The sequence below is a fragment of the Ochotona princeps genome, chromosome X, assembly GCF_030435755.1.
Source record: "Ochotona princeps isolate mOchPri1 chromosome X, mOchPri1.hap1, whole genome shotgun sequence".
Taxonomy (NCBI): Eukaryota; Metazoa; Chordata; class Mammalia; order Lagomorpha; family Ochotonidae; genus Ochotona; species Ochotona princeps.
Genome location: NC_080865.1, coordinates 52,576,406 through 52,597,578, shown reverse-complemented (window position 1 = coordinate 52,597,578; position 21,173 = coordinate 52,576,406). Strand labels below are relative to the sequence as shown.

The following is a 21,173-nucleotide window of genomic DNA, read 5'->3' as shown; positions in this document are numbered from 1 at the left end:
CAAGCTCAGATTTCATAATTTGGTTTCAAATATCCCACTCCTCCCTCTCCCTTTAGTCATGTTGTGATCAAAACACTTAATGAGAGATTCAACCTGCTAAGAAATTTCTCAAGCACATAGTATTGGCTGTAGGCACTGTGCTGTACAGCAGATCTCGAGTTGTGTAGCAAACTTCATGGCCATTTATTATTGCTAATTCTGCATTTCCCTCAACGTGATACAAGTGGCAGCCACCATTCTGCCCTCTGATTCTTTGAATTTACCTATTTTTAACACTCATGTCCTATCCGTTCTTCTGTGGCTGGCTGGCTTTGCTGCAGTATTATTCACAGTAGGTAAAATGTGAGAACAGTGTAAAAAAGGTAATGATGTGTTGACTCGTGGTGCAACATGGATAACCCTTGAAAAGTTTATACTATGTAAAATGGGCCAGTCCAGTCGCTCTTTCCAAGCTCCATCTTTTAGTTCTCCCTTTTACCTCTTGCTGGGAATGATCCCTTTCACTTTCCTTTTTCCTTTTCCATGCTCCTTTGGGTTGATACAGATCCAATCTGTGGGTTTTCCATGACCCTTCTTTACAGAGGCAATGTTTCTTTCCATTGTGTTCTTATAGCAGTTTTAGGTATGCTTAATACTTAAATGTTTTTTAAGATTCTTGCTCTTTAGATCTCATCGCTGTTAAGCTAGGGATTATCTTAGCTTTTTATGTGGTCACATGTTTTTCTATTACCCTCCTCCTCTCTCTCTCCTTCCCCTATTTTTCCCTTGTTATTTTCATTCCTTCAGCAAATATGTAATCTACTATGTATGCTCTTTTTTCTGGGAGTGTTTACTGATTGAGAGGGAAGAAATTATGAAATGTTGGCCAGAAAAAGCCATTGTTAGCTATAGTATTAGTTTATTGTTTTAGTAAAGCTAAGCAGGGATGTTATAGGTCTTTACTACCATTTCACACTGGAATAGCCTATCAGTTTCACAAAGTTATGGCAATGGATATATGAAAGTTATTAAGGAAAGTATTAAGGAAAACCAAAAGTCATTTTGGTTTTGTGTAATTTGGACTGAGGTCATGTTCAGTGCTGAAATCCTTTCTTGCCTGTGCTTTGTCAGCAGAGGCTTGCTCCTGCAGTGTTGATTGCAGCCATGGAAGTAGCCACACGCATATCTGCTTACCCAAAGTAACAGCTATTTGGGGCAAGTGGAGGAGAGTAACATTATTATTGTTCACTATCGGAGTTGGCATCTGATAAAAATAGATGGGTGTTTGGAGTAGAGTGAAGATGTAATGTTTGTAATGCAATTATATATGAAGGTACTTAAAAACTCATGGGGCCCGGCGGCATGGCCTAGCGGCTAAAGTCCTCGCCTTGAACGCCCCGGGATCCCATATGGGTGCCGGTTCTAATCCCAGCAGCTCCACTTCCCATCCAGCTCCCTGCTTGTGGCCTGGGAAAGCAGTCGAGGACGGCCCAATGCTTTGGGACCCTGCACCTGCGTGGGAGACCTGGAAGAGGTTCCAGGTTCCCGGCATCGGATCGGTGCAGCACCGGCCCGTTGCAGCTTGCTTGGGGAGTGAAACATCGGATGGAAGATCTTCCTCTCTGTCTCTCCTCCTCTGTGTATATCCGGCTTTCCAATGATAATAAAATCTTTTTAAAACAAACAAACAAACAAAAAACTCATGGCACTAGATTTAGAAGGTAATTTTTTTTTTTTGGTGAAAAACTGCTTTGAAATCCATTCATGTAAGAGGTGTCCAAAAACATATTAAAACGTGTAGTGGTTGGGTTACTACAGCTCTGTCCTATGTTGGAGTGCCTGGCTTTGATACCCAGCTTCTGACTTCTGTCTTCCTGTGGATGCAGACCCTGGAACACAGCGGGGCTGACTCGGGTATTTGGATTCCTTTCACCAATTCTGAGACCTTGATTGAGTTCCCAGCTCCTGGCTCTGGTCTCGGCTGTTGTGGGCATCTGGGAGTGAGCTGTTAGATGGCAGATCTGCCTTTGTCTCTGCCTGTCAAATACTTAAATATAAAAAATAAATTTGAATATGGAAAAGCTATAACTGGCCACAATTTTTTCCACCAAAGTAAGCATCTTTAAATCTCATTTTTTTTAACTTGTTGAAGTACTCTTTTTGTATCCATAGGACATGTGCCCTTGCTGACAGCTGACCGATCCCGTGAGGTACATAGAGATAGTAGGAAGAACAAATGTTGTGAGGTAGATAGTGATGTATGAAGAAAAGGCTTAGAGAAATTAAGTGATTTATTTGATGTTGCACAGCCAATTAAGTAACAGAACTAAGATTCACGTCTGTTTGAGACAATTCCTGGCTCATTGTATCAATGTAGTGCCCTTAAATTGTCATTCTCCAATTTATGTCCTAATTAGAAATAATGAATTATTATGGAATTGTACATTGAAAATATGAAATTACTGTATTACTTGATGTTTAGCAAGTTATCAGACTGTTCTGAATTCATTTCCTCATTTGGGTGAGACTGCTGTCCTCAGCATTGTGAGAGACAGATGAAGTCAATGGTGTTTGCAAAGATCCAGTGTGAAGCACAGAATCCTGGACTAAGGTTTGATTTTGTTGTTGCTGTTGTAACACACAGGAATGCTATTTTTAGCATCCCGTTTTCTTCACTATTCTTGTAGCTGAGCTGCTTACTGAGCTTTTAAAATACATGAATGAGACTGCACTTCAGTAACAAAGAATACTGCTTCTTTAAAGATGTAGCAAAAAGTTTAAATGGTCTTGAGGTACAGAACTGTAAGAATAATGTAGTTTCATTTGAGGAACTAAGTATGCTTAGCTTTTAAAATTTTCCTTTGCTTTATTTCCAGATACTCTTTTTTTTTTTCTTGAATTATATCCAAAGTTAATGTTAGAACATCATGATGGCTTGTTTCTGATAATTGATATTTAATGGTTATATTCAGTACATTTGGTCAGAACTACTATTTTGAACCCAACATTATGTACCCACAAAGTGTTCAATGCTGGAAAACTAGTTCCTTTGTAAAGTCATCTGGATCTTGTGTTTAATGTGGGTTTAAACTAGAGATTGTGTCAATTGCTTCCATGTGTGCATTACTTTTACATAAAGAAAGTAACCTTTCCTTTTGCTTGAAATCTTTGCTGCTTATCATGTAGTTTGTGTAGTTTTAATCCTTTGCAAAATAAGGGCATGGTTTATTTTCTGCTAGGTGAAAATTCAGGAAGATTAGGATGTTTCCCCATGAATGAGTTAGCACCGCACAACTTTCCAAACCATAAACTTTCCAAACATAGTTTCTTTGTGTGTGTGATAGAAAAGATTTGATGGCCTCTATCAAAATGGTATATCTTATGATTAAAAGTTATGAAATAGTCTTAAACTTACAGCATAGGGGATTAACTACCAAATGTGGGAGAAAATCTGACTTTTTAAAATTATAAAAGCACTCTTTTTGTAAATGTTCAGATTTTTTTCTGTTATTAGCGGTAGTAATATATATGACCTTTTGTCATAATCGGTTTTGTGGTGTGGCTAAATTTGATTCCAAAGCAGTGATGTTTTCTTTTCAAACTGCTGTATTGACCGAAAGACAAAATGATATATTTTGTAAATGACCTCTTTACGTTAGTGAACATATTTCTCAAAATGAAAAAAAAATTATGGCTTTGTGGCATTGTGGCTTTGGCATTGGATCTGAGTTCAAATTTCCGCTATAGAACCTCTTTTAAAGAAAGCATTATACATGTTAAGATATTTGTGCCCTAGAGTCTTTTTCATCTCTAACATATGGGCATAGATGCTTAACGCAGTAGCTAGGGGGAATCAGATGAATTAGCGCGTGAACATGTCTTTTAAATAATATTCTTTATGAAGAGTGTGCTTACAGTTGCTCATTTTTGGTGATTTGCACATAAAAATAATTTAAGTATTTTTAAAAGCGTCTCTGTTGCATAAAACAATGTTCAACTTAGCTGCCTGGTATCTTCAGTTTACATTGTCTGTGGGGATTTAATTTTCCCATAGAAATTTACAAGTACTACATTATCAAGAAAATTGAATAAAATATGAAAATATGAGAAAGTACCTGCTAGTGTAATAAACATAAAATTTATAATTTTGAACATAAGACAGTGTCCTGTTAAATTATTCTATATAGTGAAGATATGCTTGGAACATTTAGTGTAAAATGTGTATAGATACATATTTCTGCATTCTAAATGATATAGGTGTGTTTTTATAGGTTTGCCTGAATCCATCATTGCGGCTGCATGTTCAAGAAGTGGACAGAGAGTACTGCATGTTGATTCGTAAGTTTTATCAATTTTAGCATTTAACATTTGCCGAATGTCTGTTTAAAGATTAGAATTTAAATATATATATGTCTGTATGTGGATGTGTATATATACAGCATATGCAAACTTCTTAATTTAGATTAATTTTAAATTAAGTTTTAAACTGATTGGACTTAGTGTTTACCAGTAATGAATATCTAAAATATATAATGTATATTTTACTATTTTGTGAAATGTTTCCTTTGAGAATAAAAAAAATGCTTCCTAATTCTTTATCATAAATGATTTTGTTTTTTGAATAATAATTATCTAAGAGGTTAAAAATCCTCACATCTGCTTTTTCTTATATATATATATATTTGTGTGTATATTAAGCTGTGTTAATGTGTTTATTTAATGTAATCCTACCTGCATGCACCATTTACTATTTCATTAAACAGCTCTTGATACTGAGGGTTTTTTTTTTTGTTTTGCATGCCATTAATCTAGTCGTTTAAAAAATTAATATCAGAATTATTTGGAATTTACAACAGAAGTATAGTAGTGGCAAGAGTTTCTAAAACATACCACACACTCAATTTGCCCTATTGTTAATTTCATATTAGTAGTGTATATTTGTTTCAATTAATGAACCACACAGAGCATTTTCTATTTTTAATTGGAGCACCTTCTATCCCTCCCAACCACCAGTAATCGACATTATTAGTAGTTTAGATTTCAATTTGTTACAAAAGCACCAATAAATTTAGCATGTGGTTTGTATATTTTTTAAATGTATTTTTATTACAAAATCAGATATACATAGAGGAGGAGAGACAGAGAGAAAGATCTTCCGTCCACTGATGCATTCCCCAAATGACCAGTCGGTGCTGCGCCAATCCGAAGCTGGGAACCAGGAACCGCTTCTGGGTCTCCCATGCGGGTGCAGGGTCCCAAAGCTTTGGGCCCTCCTTGACTGCTTTCCCAGGCCACAGGCAGGGAGCTGCATGGGAGGTGGAGCTGCCGGGATTAGAACCATTGCCCATATGGGATCCTGTGGTGTTCAAGGCAAGGACTTTAGCCGCTAGGCCATTGCGCCGGGCCCTAGCATGTGGTTAAAGTTAATCAGAACTTTGAAAAAAAATCTATGTATTGTGTCTTGGGACATTAATGAATGGGAATAAAGCAGAAAGAAGAAATGTACTTTTTAATTTTCTGTTAGGTATCAACTACTTATATTTTGAACATAATTTTAAACGATTTTTTGTATATTTAAAAGATTTATTTTTTACATTTAAAAGATTTGAAAGATTTATATTTAAAAATTTATTTTTATTGGAAAAACAGATTTACAGAGAGTAGGAGAGACAGAAAAAAGTCTTGCATCCACTGGTTCACTGCCCAAATAACCACAACGGCTGGAGCTGAGTTAATCCATAGCTAGGAGCAAGGATCCCCCTCCGGGTTTCCCATGCAAGTGCAGGGTTCCAAGGCTTTGGACTATCCTCTACTGCTTTCCCAGGACATAAGCAGGGAGCCTGGATGGGAAGTGGAGCAGCTGGGACACTAACCTGTGCCCATATAGGGTTGTCATTCTTGCAGGTGCAGGATTAGCCAGTTGGGCCATCGTACTGGGCCCACAAATATTATCTACAATATTTTCCAGAATGTCTGAATAAAAAAAAAAAATATCTGTTTGTCATAGCTTATAGTGCCTTCCCATGTATTATCCTATTGTAAATATGTAGAAATCAAAAGTAGCATTGCTAAATTTATATTTAACCCTTAAATTTAGTTTGAAAGTATGCTAACTCCTGTTACTAAATGTAGTTTCTTTTTTTTAAGATTTATTTTTATGTATTTGAAGGCACAGAGAGAGAGAAAGGGAAAGGGAAAGAGAGTGAGCAAGAGAATCTTCCATTTGTTTATTCGCTCCCCAAATGCCGAGGGACTCCATCTTGATTTCCCAAGTGGATGTCTGGGTTTCAAGTATTTGAGCCAGCATCTGCTGCATCCAGAGTATGTATTAGCAGAAAACAGGATTGGAAGCAGAGGCAGAACTGAATAGAAAATTCTACCATATGGGATGTTGGAATCCTAAGTGGTAGCAACTTCAATGGGTAGGCATTGTTCCAGTATGCTTTGAAAAGCTTACTGCAACAAAAATTCAAATTTATTTCTGATAATTGTAGGTAACCTAAGCTGGAAAAAAAAAAACCTTTTACAAATTCTCAAAGGTTGAATGACCATGAAAGTTAACTATTTGTTGAACTCTTTACTATATGCTAATCAGCACTTTTGTGGGTCCAGCGCAATTGCTCAGTGGTTACATCCTCACTTTGTGCATGCCGGGATCCGATATGGGCACCAGTTTGTGTCCCAGCTGTTACACTTTCCTTTCAGCTCCCTGCTTATGGCCTGGTAAAGCAGTTGAGGATGGCCCAAGTCCTTAGGACCCTGCACCTTTATGGGAGACCTGGAAGAAGCTCCAGGATCCTGCCTGCAGATCAGCTCAGCTCTGGCTGTTGCTGTTAGTTAGGGAGTGAATCAGCGATGGAAGATTTTTCCTCTGTCTCCTCTCTGTAAATCTGATCTAGCTTTTCAATGAAAATATATCTTAAAAAATCTGTTGTGTTTTTTAATACCCATTACAACCAAGTGAAATTAGTGGCATTATCTCAATTTAACAAAAGGAAAATGGGACACGGAAATATTTTTGAAATTTTTGAATGTGAAATTGCTAGTATGGTATTGAAATTTATAGTCAAGCTTATTTTGTGCTTTCTTGAAGTTTTCCTGGATGATACGATTTTGGATATCACATAGCATTTTTGATATTCCAGTAGTTTGGAAATTTCAGTAGGTTGATATTACTATGATAGTGACTCAGAAAAGCTTGATGATGTGGTTAAGATGTTGACAGCTTAATACATGTATCATTACAAACTGGCGAAATTTGTTTTCCTGTTGCACATTTCTTGGGCTTCTTGGCTTTTGAACATTTAGATACATATGGGTGTTGATTCTTCTTGCTCTTAAACTTAGAGTTGGGGTCAAGGAACCCCAGTTGTGAGATGGTAATGGTTGTCTGCAATATCATTGAGGTCTCCTAATCTGAGTCATCTGAGCTTCAGCTCCATATATCCTGCTTATTTGACATCTTTATCTAGAAATTCTACAGGCCTTTCAAAGTTAGTCTGACTAGTACAGAACTTAGAGTATATGTGCTCACCTCAAAGTACAGAAAACCTAAAAGACACTGTACTGTTTCCAGTATTCTAGAATGGCAACATCATTTTCCCAGTTGTTCAACCCAGAAACTTCTCATTGTCTGTCTTCTCAATTTGTTCAGTAAGCTGGCTACAAAGATATGATGATGATGATGACAGCTGATATTTACTGAGCTGTTGTAAGTCATGGTCTGCCCTTTGGAAACATAATGTCACAGATGTTCTGAACTCAGTTCCTAGCTCAGATCCTGGTCATTTCTTAGCTAGGTAAGTGCACAATTTCCTGTTTAATATCCGGTCCTCCACTCCATTTACCATATTGCAGCAAGTCACATCACTCTGCTGTATGCCTTCAGTGCCCTTGAGAGTGAGGAAGAGAGAGAAAATACATAGCCTGTCTGTTGGTTCACTCCTTGTGTGTGACCTCAACAACTAGAGCTGGGCCAGCCTGAAGCCAGGAGCCTGGAGCTCTATTTGGGTCTCTCATGTGAGTTGCAGTGACTCAAGTACTTGAGTCATGAGCCTTTCAGTATGTACATTAGGAGTAATCTGGACTGAAAGTAGAGTGTCTGGGATTCAAATCAGTTATCCAACATGGAATGTAGGTAACCCAGGTGGCAGCTTAACTCACAGTTGCACAGTGGCCACCCCATATTGCTTTCATGAATTTGACTATTCTGGATACCTCAATATTTGTCCTTTTTTGGTGACTGGTTCATTGCACTTAAAAGTGTCCTCCAGTTTCATCCATGTTGCATATTATAAAATTTCCTTACTTTTAAAGATTGAATTTTATCCTACTATATATATATATCAATATATATATATCGTAGTGATAGATATTTGGGTGGCTTCTACTTCTTAGGTATCATGAAAAATGCTACATGGATGTGTAAATATCTTTCGGATCCTGATTTCTGTTCTTTTGGATAAATATTCAAAAGTGGGATTGCTTAAGCATGTAATAGTTCCATTTTTAATTTGAGAAATTGTGGCACCATTGGCTATGCAGACTGCATCATATTACATTCCTACTATCTTTCTGTGCTTTGGCTTCATTGGAAAGTTATATCTAGGCTTTTAAGACATAATTCCTCGGTTCAAATCTTGGTTTCTCTACCTAACAAATATGTAATTTTTTGAACATTTAAAAATTTTTCTATAACTCACTTTTAAAAGATCTAGTTCCTCTCCATCTTTCCCAGAAATTTGGTATTGTAACTTTTTTTTAAAAGTAACATTAATAGCTGTATGGTGACATCACATTGTGATTTTTGTTCACATTTTATTACTGTGTTAGATTTATTTATTTATTTGAAAGGTAAATGGCCAGAGGAAGAGGAGTGGGAGAGGAAGAGAAGTGGGGAGGGAGAGGGAGAGTGAGATCTTTATCTGTTGGTTTACTCCCAAGATGGCTGCAATGCCTAGGCTGGGCCAGTCCAAAACGGGGAGCCTAGAACTCCATCCTGGTCTACCACATCAGAAGCAGAGGCCCAAACTTAGGAGCCTTTCCCCCCCAACCCCTGCTGTTTTCCCAGATGAATGAGCTGGGAGCTGGAATGGGGGGAGTGGAACATCTGGGTGTCCCACCTGCAGTGATTTGGAATGCTGCCTGCATTGCAGTGCAAGGACTTAATCTGTGCTACAATGCCAGCCCTCAGATTTCAACAGCTAGTGAGGGTGAACATTTTGTATATCTTACTGTTTTTATATTATCTTCAAGGAAATGTATTCAGCTTTTCTGCTAATTTCTGATTGGATTGTTTTAAGTCTTGAGAGTTTTTTATACATTCCAACCAAATGTGTTTTTAACTGTCTAATGGTATTCGATTGCTACCTTAATTATGTTATTGTCAGAAAATGGGCTTTGTAAAATGTCAGTTATTAAGTATCCTTGAAAATTACTTCATGGTACAAAATTACATGACTCCTTGTGTCTTAAAAATAATGTGTTTTCTCTAATAGTTCAGTGTACAATTCTGTATGTTCATTAGATAAAAATTAACTTTTTTTTAAAACGTCTGCCATATGATACATTGTTGAACAAATTACAATCTTCATACTGACTCTGGAAATACTATTTTCCCTTGCAATTTGTTTTTTTTATTTTCTGTATTCTGAATGTGTGTTAATAAACGCATGTAGGTTTTAGAATTGTGATATCCCTATATAGTTATTTTTCCCAAATAAAACGTTTTGCTTTAATGGTGATTTTCTATGACATTGTTTTCTTGTATTTTGTTTCCTGATACCATTCCTACCCTTTTATTTACAATCTTTTTGCATCTTCATTTGTCAGGTATGCCTCTTGAGAACAACACATCACTGAAATTTATTGTGTTAATTTAGTTTGACAACTTGTCTTTTAGATGATTTAGTCCATTTAAATTAATTGTAACTTTTAATTTAATTAATTCAGTTGTGAGGAAGAGAGAGATGGGCAGCTAGAGCTCTCTTGTAGGAGCCAGAAACTCAGTGGAGGTCTCCCACATGGGTGACAGGGACTTGGCTCTCTAGCAGTCATCTGCTGCCTGGCTGCCAGGGTCTGTGTGAGCAGGAAGCTAGAATTCGAAGTGGAACCAGGATATGAATCCACGTACTCTCATGTGGAAGGCAGACGCTTCTACTAGTATCTTAACTTCTTGCCCAAATGATTACACTATTAATCATGATTTGCAATAGTTGGATGTAATGTTTGTCATCATATTTAATACTTTACTCTGCCTTTTTGTTTTTATTCATTCTTTTGGTCTTTTATTAAAGGAGTTGAATTATGCTTGAGTCCTTTCCCTATTTGTACTATTGGTTTGGAGTTGTACATGGTTTTTTTTTTTTGACTCTAACTTTAAAATGGAAAAGGTTTTTTTCCTCATAATTGAACTGCTAGGCTAATGCACATGTTTTCTGAAGCAATACAAACTCGGTTCTTTCTCTCATTTGTTGTTTTTTTTAGCATTTGATATTACTACTTTTCTTGGTTTATTCTTCATTGTGGGATTGAAACACTACTACTTGAAGTTCTTTCATCCTGAGTGATTTAGTGATAAACTCTTCTTATTTTATCCTCAAGTGAAAGTTGCACTTTAGTCAGTTTTGTGATTATACATTAATGGTGATGTCCTCTCACCATTTTCTCATCTAGTTTCTCTAGATTTTGAGAAGTTTGAGGCTGTTAATGTCATTGTTTTATAGGATTCTCATTTCTTTGCTTCTTTTTTTAATCCTGGTATTTGCAACTTTTAAAGTTTTACTTTATTATTATTATCATTTTATGATACAGTTCCATAGGCCCTGGCATTTCCCTTATCCTCTCCCCAGTTCTCTCTCCCCCCACCCCCACCTAGTTCCTCTCTATCATTACTGTAGTATAGTTCTTCGAACACTGTCATATGTCCATCATTGCGGTCATGTCTATCATTACTGTAGTATAGTTCTTCGGACACTGTCATATGTCCATCATTGCGGTTATGGACAATGGCAGAGAGTCCAGCATCCTATTGTCAAGATATAGTAAACAGTTTCAGTTCATCTTTAGTGTGGAAGTAGAGATGCATGCTGCATTGTATCTTCACATCTGGATATGATAGTCTCCATTACACAGCTACTGTACATCCCCTTAAACAAAAAGCCACAATACAAAATCAACAATAGCAAGAAAAATAAAATTTACAATGCCTTGAAGTTAAATGACATGTTAGTAGATATGATAGTCTCCATTACACAGTTACTATACTTCCCCTTAAATGAAAAGCCACAAAACAAAATCAATAACAGGAAGAAAAAAGAAATTAACACCACCATGAAGTTAAATTGCATGACTAATGTGTCGCTGAAGAAATCAACCTTCTTGAAGAAAATTATGCTACTGTATGATCTGTGAGTCATTGAAGAATTTAATGAGAAAAAAGTGTTTTGAAGAGAAGAAACCAAAAAAAAAAGTCAAAATCCATGAGATATAGTTTCTGCTGATCTTTGCTGGTGAGTTATGTCTCCTGTAGGCAACAAATAGATGGGTTTATTTGCAATTTTACTGTATTATCTGTGCAAGTATGAACTTTCTTTGCAGTTGTATTGCTGGAGACATGCTTAGTTTCCTGATAGCAGGTCATTTATGCCCTTTATTGGCAGGGAGATTCCTAGTTATTACATTAAACATTATCTTTCTCTTCATTCTTCCTTTTGTTTTCTCTTCGAAATACATTGGGTCTTACTCCATTTCCCCCCTCCACCCTCACTTGGTGAAAGACCACGAATTACAGGGATCAGAAAAGCTCGCTTGTGGTTTGGATAGTAAAGGGTGGGTTTTCTAGACTTCCTGTTTGGTGTTTCCTGTTTTGATATAGTCATTTCTCTGCTCACTGCACTGTGGCTGTTTTACAGGGTCAGGAAAACCAGGGCATAGCTCTGGAAGCCTCATGTCAAAGATCTGGGCCTGGTGGTAGCTACTCAAACCAAGAATGGGGCTTGGTGCTGATTCATGCTCTGACCCCTGGGTTCATTCCTCATGGCTTCCCAAGCCAGGTCACAGGGGATTATGCTGCCAAACACCCGAGGAAATTCAAAGTGCTCTGGAGATTCTAATATTGTAGCCATGAATAGGAGAGTAGATTTATTGGAAAAGAAACTTGTCCATTTGTCCCCAATTGGCTCTTGGGAGACTGAGCAAGTAGGGGATGGTTTTCCCAGAGTAATCCACAATTCTGTAGGAGCTGTAGCTTGAGGTAGAACCCAACTGGTTAGCTGAGCAGCCTTGGGTATTCCTGAGGGGGCTAACTGTCCTGTTCTTGCTTGCGGGCTAGTGGAAACCTTGATGTAACTCCTCAGGGATGGCCAGGATGGGAGCATTAAGCTGTTGGTGGAGAACACTTTGGGAGACCACTTTACCACCCAGTGGCATGTAGGCTCATAGTGGCATTGCTTTCCTATTTCTCATTTATCTTTTTTTTTTTTCCTTTGATGCAGTATTGTGGGCAATTTCCTCAATTTTATGTTCTTGCTTTCTGGTTGCCAAGTATAATCCACAGGTGTGTAAGTTAAGTCTTATTACAATATAGCTATTGGACCCAGCAGTGTGGCCTAGCGGCTAAAGTCCTCGCCTTGAAAGCCCCGGGATCCCATATGGGCGCCGGTTCTAATCCCGGCAGCTCCACTTCCCATCCAGCTCCCTACTTGTGGCCTGGGAAAGCAGTCAAGGATGGCCCAAAGCTTTGGGACCCTGCACCCGCGTGGGAGACCTGGAGGAGGTTCCAGGTTCCCGGCATAGGATTGGCACGTACCGGCCCATTGCGGCTCACTTGGGGAGTGAAACATCAGATGGAAGATGTTCCTCTCTGTCTCTCCTCCTCTCTGTATATCCGGCTTTCCAATAACAATAATGTAAGGAGTTATTCCAATAGCCTTCCCTGGACCCGTCGCCATTCCTTCTTCCTCACAGCTCATGAAGTTCGCGCTGGCCTAGCTATCCACCAATCGGATGTAACCTGGCTTTCCACCTGAATCCCACCTCCCAATCTTCCAGCCCCCTCCCCAACTCCACCCACTTGTCAATCATCCCTAGGCATTCACCTGCAGGCGCCAATCCCCTGGGGGCCTGCCCTCAATCCCTCCCAATCCCCACCCCCTATACCTGGCCGACAAAAGGCTCCTCCAGGTGCGGCTCTCTCTCTTTTCCCGGCTCTTATCCCTCCCCCTCTTACCCCGTTCTTACCCCTCTCTTCTCTCTCTCTTCTCTCTTGCTTTTCTTTGCTCTCCCGTTCCCCTCTATCCATTCCTGCTCCGTTGGAATAAAACCTCCAAAAGATACCTCGTTGCGTCTGGTGTGTTTCAGCTCACGGTAAAGAACCAGGTTGTGGGAATTAGCTGCGCGTAATAATATCGTAATATCGTATGAACTAGAACTCTATCATCTTTTTAAATAACTAACAAATAAAATCTTAAAAAAATAAACAAACAAAAAAAAGAATATAGCTATGACTGTATGTACATACATACATAATATGTATATGTTTACATTAACACTACATCAAGAAAGTGAAATTGCTGTAGCAGAGACCATGTAGCCTACAAAGCCTGAAATATTTACTGTCTGGTCTTGCATAAAAACAGTTTGCAGGGGCCAGCGTTGTGACATGGCAGGTTAAGCTGCTGCTTTTGGCATCAGCATCCCTTGTTGAGGTGTCAGTTTGAGTTCAAATCCATCTTTTTTCCGACCCATTTCCCAGCCAGTAAACCTGCAAAGAAAGTGGGAGATGACTCAAGTACATGGGTCTTACCATTCATGTGACAGGCCAGGATGGAGTTACTGGCTCTCAGCTTTGGACTGGTTCAGACTTAGCTGTTATGATCTTTTTTAATGACCAAGTGAACAGAACATCTCTCTCCCTCTCTTCTCCTTCTTGCAAATGAATGAGTAATCAAATTTCCCCCCCAAAACTTTTTGCAGACTTTTATTACTTTTCAGAGTGTCTTTTTTTTCTATTTGACCTAGCTACCATTTTAATTTCAGTGACTAGATGTTGTCATTGTTTATTTTGAAAAACGGTCTTGCTCTCATCCTGTTTCAATTCATTCTTCAATTTTTTAAACATTTAAAACCTTTGCTGTTTTATTATTTATAGCCTCTGTCAAAGCTTATCACATTGGAGAATGTAACACTTTTTTGTTTCTCCCTTGAAATGTTGAGGGGTAGTGGTGTGTGTGTGTGTGTGTGTGTTTTGAAGTGGGGCTTTATCTGTGGGGAAACCTTTGTTTTTGTTTTTACATCATGGTTTTGCATTTCCACTTGCCTATTACATGCTGTATTATTTCCCTACTATTGCTATAATAAATTGCCACAAATGTAGTGCCTTAAAACAGCACAAACTTAGATTATTATTATGGTTTTGTAGACTCTACATCTGAAATGTCTTTTTTAGAATTTTTTAAGCTAATCTTTTTAAATTTTTATTTTTGATGATTTTTTACATAGATGATTAGGGTGCAAAGAGTCAAGGGCTACAGGAAATTGGGTGAGACCACTGTTTCCACAGTCTCTGTTTTCCTTCCTGCATCTGGGGGAAGAGGGACATCTGAAATGTCTTTTTTTTTTTTTTTTGATGGTCAAAAGCCGTAGTTTATTAGTAGCATCTGACTTGATACACTGAGGGCCATATAGGATAAGGGAGGAAGTATTGACCTTATCAACAAAACCATCAATGCTTTTGTTTGGAAGTCCTTTTGTTTTGTATATTCCACCAGGTGTTCTCATATACATACTGTCCACTCAACTGTTCTTATGCAAATGATATCCAATAAGGTATACAAAAGGTAGCCATTCGGTTGTTCTCATGCAGATATTATCCAATCAACTGTAATCCTGTGCTCGCTGACCTTCTAGGGTCACAATGTCCTCCTACAAATCCCCCTTCTGTGTTTTGTAAAATTAGGCCTGAAAGATGTTTGTAGGGGGAACATGCTCTTGGAAGAGCAGAAAAATGGGGAGAAACAATATTATATATTATATAATTTCTCCCGAGCTAACATGCTTTTGTGTTTAACCGAAATCAGAGTGGCACAGAAACAGTGTAAAGACCAACATTAACATACATAGCAGCTGAGTTCAAACATAAACATCAGAGTTCTTTACAGTTACATCTTGTTTAGCATTAACAGTTTTAAATTGATAAAAGCTTTTCAGGGAGATTCTTAACCCAATTTAAACTTTGCAGTTTATAGTGGTTAAGCACAGTTTTTGCAGAACTTTGGATTTAACAATTAAAGCATAGAAAAGTTTTAGGCAGGTGAGCAGGGAAATCCCGAACAACTTAGTGAGTGAGGAAGAATTTAACTCTACATGGGGCTCACGAGCAACCCTGATGGTTGGTGTAAGAGAGGGCTGGGAGCCAAGGCTGGAGCTAGTTAAGCACTAGAGGAAGCTCCTCCTACAATCCTTTTGTCTCTGAGTGCCACCCGGGGCTCCTGGCTTAAGTTCCCAGGTCACCAGACCCTATGAGCAGGGTGCTGGGCTGCTTCAATCCCTAGTGGGAAATCCAATAGGAAAGGACTGACCTCAGAGTTCTCGGCCTCCGAGGGCATTCACCTTCCCTGTGATCTCCTTGGCAGTCGGGATACGGTTCTCGATTTCCTTGATGAGGCAGGTATCCACTGCTTCTGTGGTGAAAGCACATGGGAGGCCTCCGGGGGTCTCCGGGACTAGGATAGAGGGCTCCTCTTATCCTCCTGCTCCACCCTGAGATTCCCCCTTGCTCTATACACACAACCTCCTTTAAGGTTTAAGAGGGTGTCAGAGTCGTCCTTGGATCCCACCACAAATTTCTATGGCTTTTCTAATGTTTAAGGTCATTAAAATCTATAAATAACAAGTTACACTTAAAGTCTTCCTCAAACATTCTAAGAAGGTGGAGAATTTCCCTGCACTCCTGACCTTTAGTGGAACCAGAGGAATATTAAACGAATTTAGCTTTTCAGTTCTTAGAGACAGCTCCACTGGGGGTTCCATCTTCTCCAGGGGCAGCGTTGAGTTCAAGGGAGTTGCAGTACTTCTGAGGTCAGATGAGCCATAGTTTTGAGGATCCATCAGGAAATTCTAGGGACAAGAGCATAACCTTTCCCACGGATTATTAGCGTTTATCAAATGCATCATAATGTCAAGGACAGTTGTGCTTGATGCACCAAGCTCTTAGAATCCCTCATGTCACCCGGTGTTGGGAGGGGTTTGGCCTCTTCCTCCTCCAATGTCTCCTTGATGACGATGGATCTTTCTGGATGAGGTTGTGAAGTTGTCTTACTACAGGCGCTTCCTCCAGTGAATGGAGTCCAGGGCTTTACATTAGCAGCTGGCAACCACACAGGCTGCAGCTCAGTTTCTGGGAAAACACAAGCAAACCCTCTTCCCACAGTTAGCAAGGGGTCAGGACCTCTCCACTTGTGAGTGGCTGGGTCCCTCCATCAAACCAAAGGCATCTGTGTTGGGCCTGCAAGCAGCCTCTAGTGACGCAGAGCTGGTGCTCACCAGGAGACAAAATCCTATTCTGCCATCTTGATTCCCTGAAATGTGTTAAAAGGCTAAAGTGAAGGTGCAGACAGTGCCTAGTTCCTTCTGGACTTCCCATCTGTTTGTCTTTCTATAGTTTTGGAAGCCACTGGCATTCATTTGCTTACGTCTCCTTTCTCAATTTTCAGAGTATCACTTCAACCTTGTCATTTCATCTTCTGCTTTGGCCTCTCTTGACTTTTTTCTTTTTTAAAGAAATACTTTTTTTTTTTTAAAGATTTAGTTATTTTATTTACTTTAAAAAAATTTTTTTAAAGATGTATTTATTTTTATTACAAAGTCAGATATACAGAGAGGAGGAGAAAGAGAGGAGGAGAAACAGAGAAGATCTTTTGTCCGATGATTCACTCCCCAAGTGAGCCGCAACAGGCCGGTGCTGCACCGATCCGAAGCCGGGAACCAGGAACCTCTTCCAGGTCTCCCACACGGGTGCAGGGTCCCAAAGCTTTGGGCTGTCCTTGACTGCTTTCCCAGGCCACGAGCAGGGAGTTGGATAGGTTAGTGGAGCTGCCGGGATTAGAAGAATTGCCCATATGGGATCCCGGGGCTTTCAAGGTGAGGACTTTAGCTGCTAGGTCACGACACCGGACCCTATTTTATTTATTTTTAAAAAGACTTATTTACTTTACTGGAAAGTCGGATATATAGAAAGGAGGAGAGACAGATATTCTGTCCGATGATTCACTCCCCAAGTGAGCTGCAAAGGGCCCATGCGCGCCGATCTGATGCCGGGAACCTGGAACCTCTTCCGGGTCTCCCACGCGGGTGCAGTGTCCCAAAGCTTTGGGCCGTCCTCGACTGCTTTCCCAGGCCACAAGCAGGGAGCTGGATGGGAAGTGGAGCTGCTGGGATTAGAACCGGCGCCCATATGGGATCCCGGGGCTTTCAAGGTGAGGACTTTAGCTGCTAGGTCACGACACCGGACCCTATTTTATTTATTTTTAAAAAGACTTATTTACTTTACTGGAAAGTCGGATATATAGAAAGGAGGAGAGACAGATATTCTGTCCGATGATTCACTCCCCAAGTGAGCTGCAAAGGGCCCATGCGCGCCGATCTGATGCCGGGAACCTGAAACCTCTTCCGGGTCTCCCACGCGGGTGCAGTGTCCCAAAGCTTTGGGCCGTCCTCGACTGCTTTCCCAGGCCACAAGCAGGGAGCTGGATGGGAAGTGGAGCTGCTGGGATTAGAACCGGCGCCCATATGGGATCCCGGGGCTTTCAAGGTGAGGACTTTAGCCGCTAGGCCACGCCGCCGGGCCCCACTTTTGACTTTTTTATAAGTGACTTTGTGATTACATTTGGGCACACTAGGGTAATCTTCCCATCTCAAGATTCCTAATCAGGTTAGCAAGATTTTTGTTTTTCCATGCAACATATCATGTATTCAAGCTTCTGAGGGTTCGAAAGTAGACACAAGCAGAGTTGTTATTCTGTCTGCTACATTGACCCAAAGCAATTTTTATGTGAATTTGTATGCTTAGAGTATCCAGATGTATGTCAGTAGCATAAATTAGAGCGCTGTGTGCACTTCTGGTCCAAGTTTACAGATGCAAATGATCAGGGATGTTTTTAATTGCACCTGTAGTCATGCTTTAGCATCATGTTGTCATGTTCCCTCATTGAATATACATTGTTCTTTTACACCTTTTTGCCTTTCTTCATATTGATTTCTATTCCGTGCTTACACTTCTTACTCTTCTTTTAGGAACCAGCTAAATACAGCCTCTAGTGGAGTTCTTCTTGACTATAACCATTTTTTTTTCTATTTATGCTTGAAAGTGTCTTGTGAATTTTTCTGTCGCAACATTTTCCACAACATTGCTCTGTACATATGTTTGCCTTAGGGGATTCTGGGAGATCAAGAGCATGTCCTATTCATCTGTATGTATCTGTGGTATTTAAGAGTATTTGGAATACAGTTGTTCCTACATAAATGTTAGCTAACTGGCGAAAGCTAAAGATCAATTTTATGTGCCAAAAAGCTGTGCTGGTGATAGGAATTTACAGTTGCCTATTTGCCCAGTGAAACATTGGTTCCAAGCTGATAAAATGTAGAATCCAGAATTTGTATTATTTTAGAAGGGAGTCAGCTGTTGATGGAAAGATGAATTTAAGGTTTGCTTGTGTGAACAAATAACAGCAGGACATAGGACAAAGTTAAGGTCTTCTCATTCCCATTCCAGTATTCTTTTTTTAAAGATTAATATGTTCATTTAAATGAACTGATTTACTCCCCATCTGGCCAAAAATCCTAGAGTTGAACCCGGCTGAGGATAGGATTGTTACGTGAGTCTCCCAGGTGGGTGGGAGGGGCCGAAGGACTTGAGCATCCTCTGCCTTCCCAGGCAGATTAGTTGGGAGCTGAATCAGAAGTGGAGCAGCTAGAACATGAACTGAAAATCTTACGCAATTCTGGCATCACTGGTGCTGGCTTAATTTGCTGTGCCACACAACACTAGCCCTTCCAGTATTTTTGCAATATTATTACATGCTAACTTTGTTTTTGAAGATGATCCCTTTTTACAGACAAACTACAAAATTGTTACCTTATGACTTCGATTATTCCTCATTGAAATTCTGTTTAATAAATAGAAACATGCTTTTAAAATAGTGCTGGCACTTTCTGGTATGATGGTAGAATTTGAAGACACATTATTAACACTGGAGCATCTCTCTGGTATACATTTTTTTTAAGAATGTTTATTTTTTTTGAAAGAATGACAAAGGAAAGGAGGGGGAGAGATGGATTTTTTTTTTTTTTTTATCTGCTGGTTCACTCCCCAAGTGACTGTCGTGACTAGCACTGGTTCAGGCTGAAGCCCAGGAGCCAAGAGCTCCATCTGGGTCTCCCATTTGGATGCTAAGGACCTGAGTACTTGGAACATCTTCTGGTGCTTTCTCTAGGCATATTACAGGAAACTGATTTAGAAGCAGCACAGTTGAGACTTGACCTATACTCTTATATGCGATGCTGGCAGCATTGATGGTGGTTTAACTTTCTACACCATAACACTAGATCCCAAGGTGTATAAATTTTATTAGCTTTAATATTGAAATTTCAAGGTTAGAAAATTAAAAAAATTTAGTTTTATAATTAACTGGCAAAATTAATTCCAAGTTTCTTTATTCAGCTTCCTCTAATCCTAATATACTATGAATCCATACTTCTATTATCAAAACAAAACAAAATATTGGTGGACTATTCTTAATGAAACCAATGGCTTTATTTGAACTTCACCAATATTTCCAAAGATGTTTTCTGTTGCACGATCTGCTTCAGGATTCTATTTCGTGTTTAGTTAACTGTCTGAAATTATCTCCTGCATTTACACTTCAGTGAAAATGGTTGTTTTGTAGTTTGTTTCTTTTTTGTTTCTTGAAGTTTCATTTACTTTTTTTTTTATTTGAAGGGAAGATTTGCAGAGAGAAGGCTAAACAGACAGAGATCTTCTATGTGCTGGGCCATTTCTCAGATGGCCTCAATGGCTGGAGCTGAACCAATCCAGAGAAGCTCCTGGCTCTTCCATGTCTCCCACATGATTGCCAGAGCCCAGGGGCTTGATCCATCCTGCACTGCTTTCCCAGTCTGTAAGCAGGAAGTTGGATGGGAAGTGGAGCAGCCGGGCATGAACCTGCAACCATATGGGATGCTGGTGCTGTAGCTGGAGGATTAGTAGGGTAGCCACCCTGCTGGACCCCTGTTTTCCTTTTTTTTAAAGCTATGTGTACTTATTTTAGCTTTTTGCAAGAACTTTTGCTTCTCTCTCCCCTTTTTTCTTTTCTTTTCCTTTCCCTTCCCTGCTCTTTCCTTAATTTATTTATTTACTTGAAAGGCACAGTGACACAGAGAGGGAGAGACACAATGAGAAAGAAATCTTTCATCTACTGGTATTCTCTCCAAATGGCTACAGCAAGGTTGGGTTATGCTGAAGCCATGAACAAGGAACTCCATCCAGGCATCACTTGTGGATGACAGGGGTCCAATTGCTTGGAACAGGAACTGCTGGTTTCCCAGATGATACAGCAGGGAGCTGTATCAGAAGTAGAACAGCTGGTGGGGAGCCCAGCGCAGTAGCCTAGGATCTGAGGTCCTTGCCTTGAATGTGCTGGGATCCCATATGGGTGCCAGTTCTAATCCTGGCAGTCCCACTTCTCCATCCAGTTCCCTGCTTCTGGCCTGGGAAAGCAGTTGAGTGTGGCCTAAAGTCTTAGGACGCTGCATTCTCATGGGAGACCTGGAAGAGGCTCCTGACTCATGGTTTCAGATCAGCTCAGCTCCAGCCATTGCAGCCACTTGGGGAGTGAATCATCGAACAGAAGATCTTCCTCTCTGTCTCTCCTCCTCTCTGTATATCTCAGTTTCCAATAAAAAATAAAAATAAATCTTTCAAAAAATAAGTAGAACAGCTGTCACTGAACTCACATTCATATGGGATGCCTGAGTTGTAAGCTTAATCTTCCATTTCCACAGTGGCCCCTACTCAATTTAGTCAATTATTTATATCAATATGTTCTCATGGATGTTTATTTTAGTCTCAAGTCAGAATCCAGTATTACTGTTGCTTGTTTCCAGTAATTCTGGCTTTGTTCATTTTGAGTTTCTTAAAT

At 39.6% G+C, this 21,173-nt stretch overlaps 1 protein-coding gene across 2 annotated transcripts in view; it reads left to right on the top strand.

The window, feature by feature from the left end:
• Positions 1-21,173, top strand: part of CHM (CHM Rab escort protein) — a 200,922-nt gene that overhangs the window by 22,980 nt on the left and 156,769 nt on the right. For both annotated transcript variants that reach the window (XR_009244599.1, XM_058659249.1), the window contains exon 2: positions 4,251-4,317. Coding sequence is in view for 1 of the 2 variants with exons in the window: in XM_058659249.1 (XP_058515232.1) it covers positions 4,251-4,317 (67 nt within the window). In the remaining variant the exon portion in view is untranslated. The remainder of the gene's footprint in view (positions 1-4,250; positions 4,318-21,173) is intronic.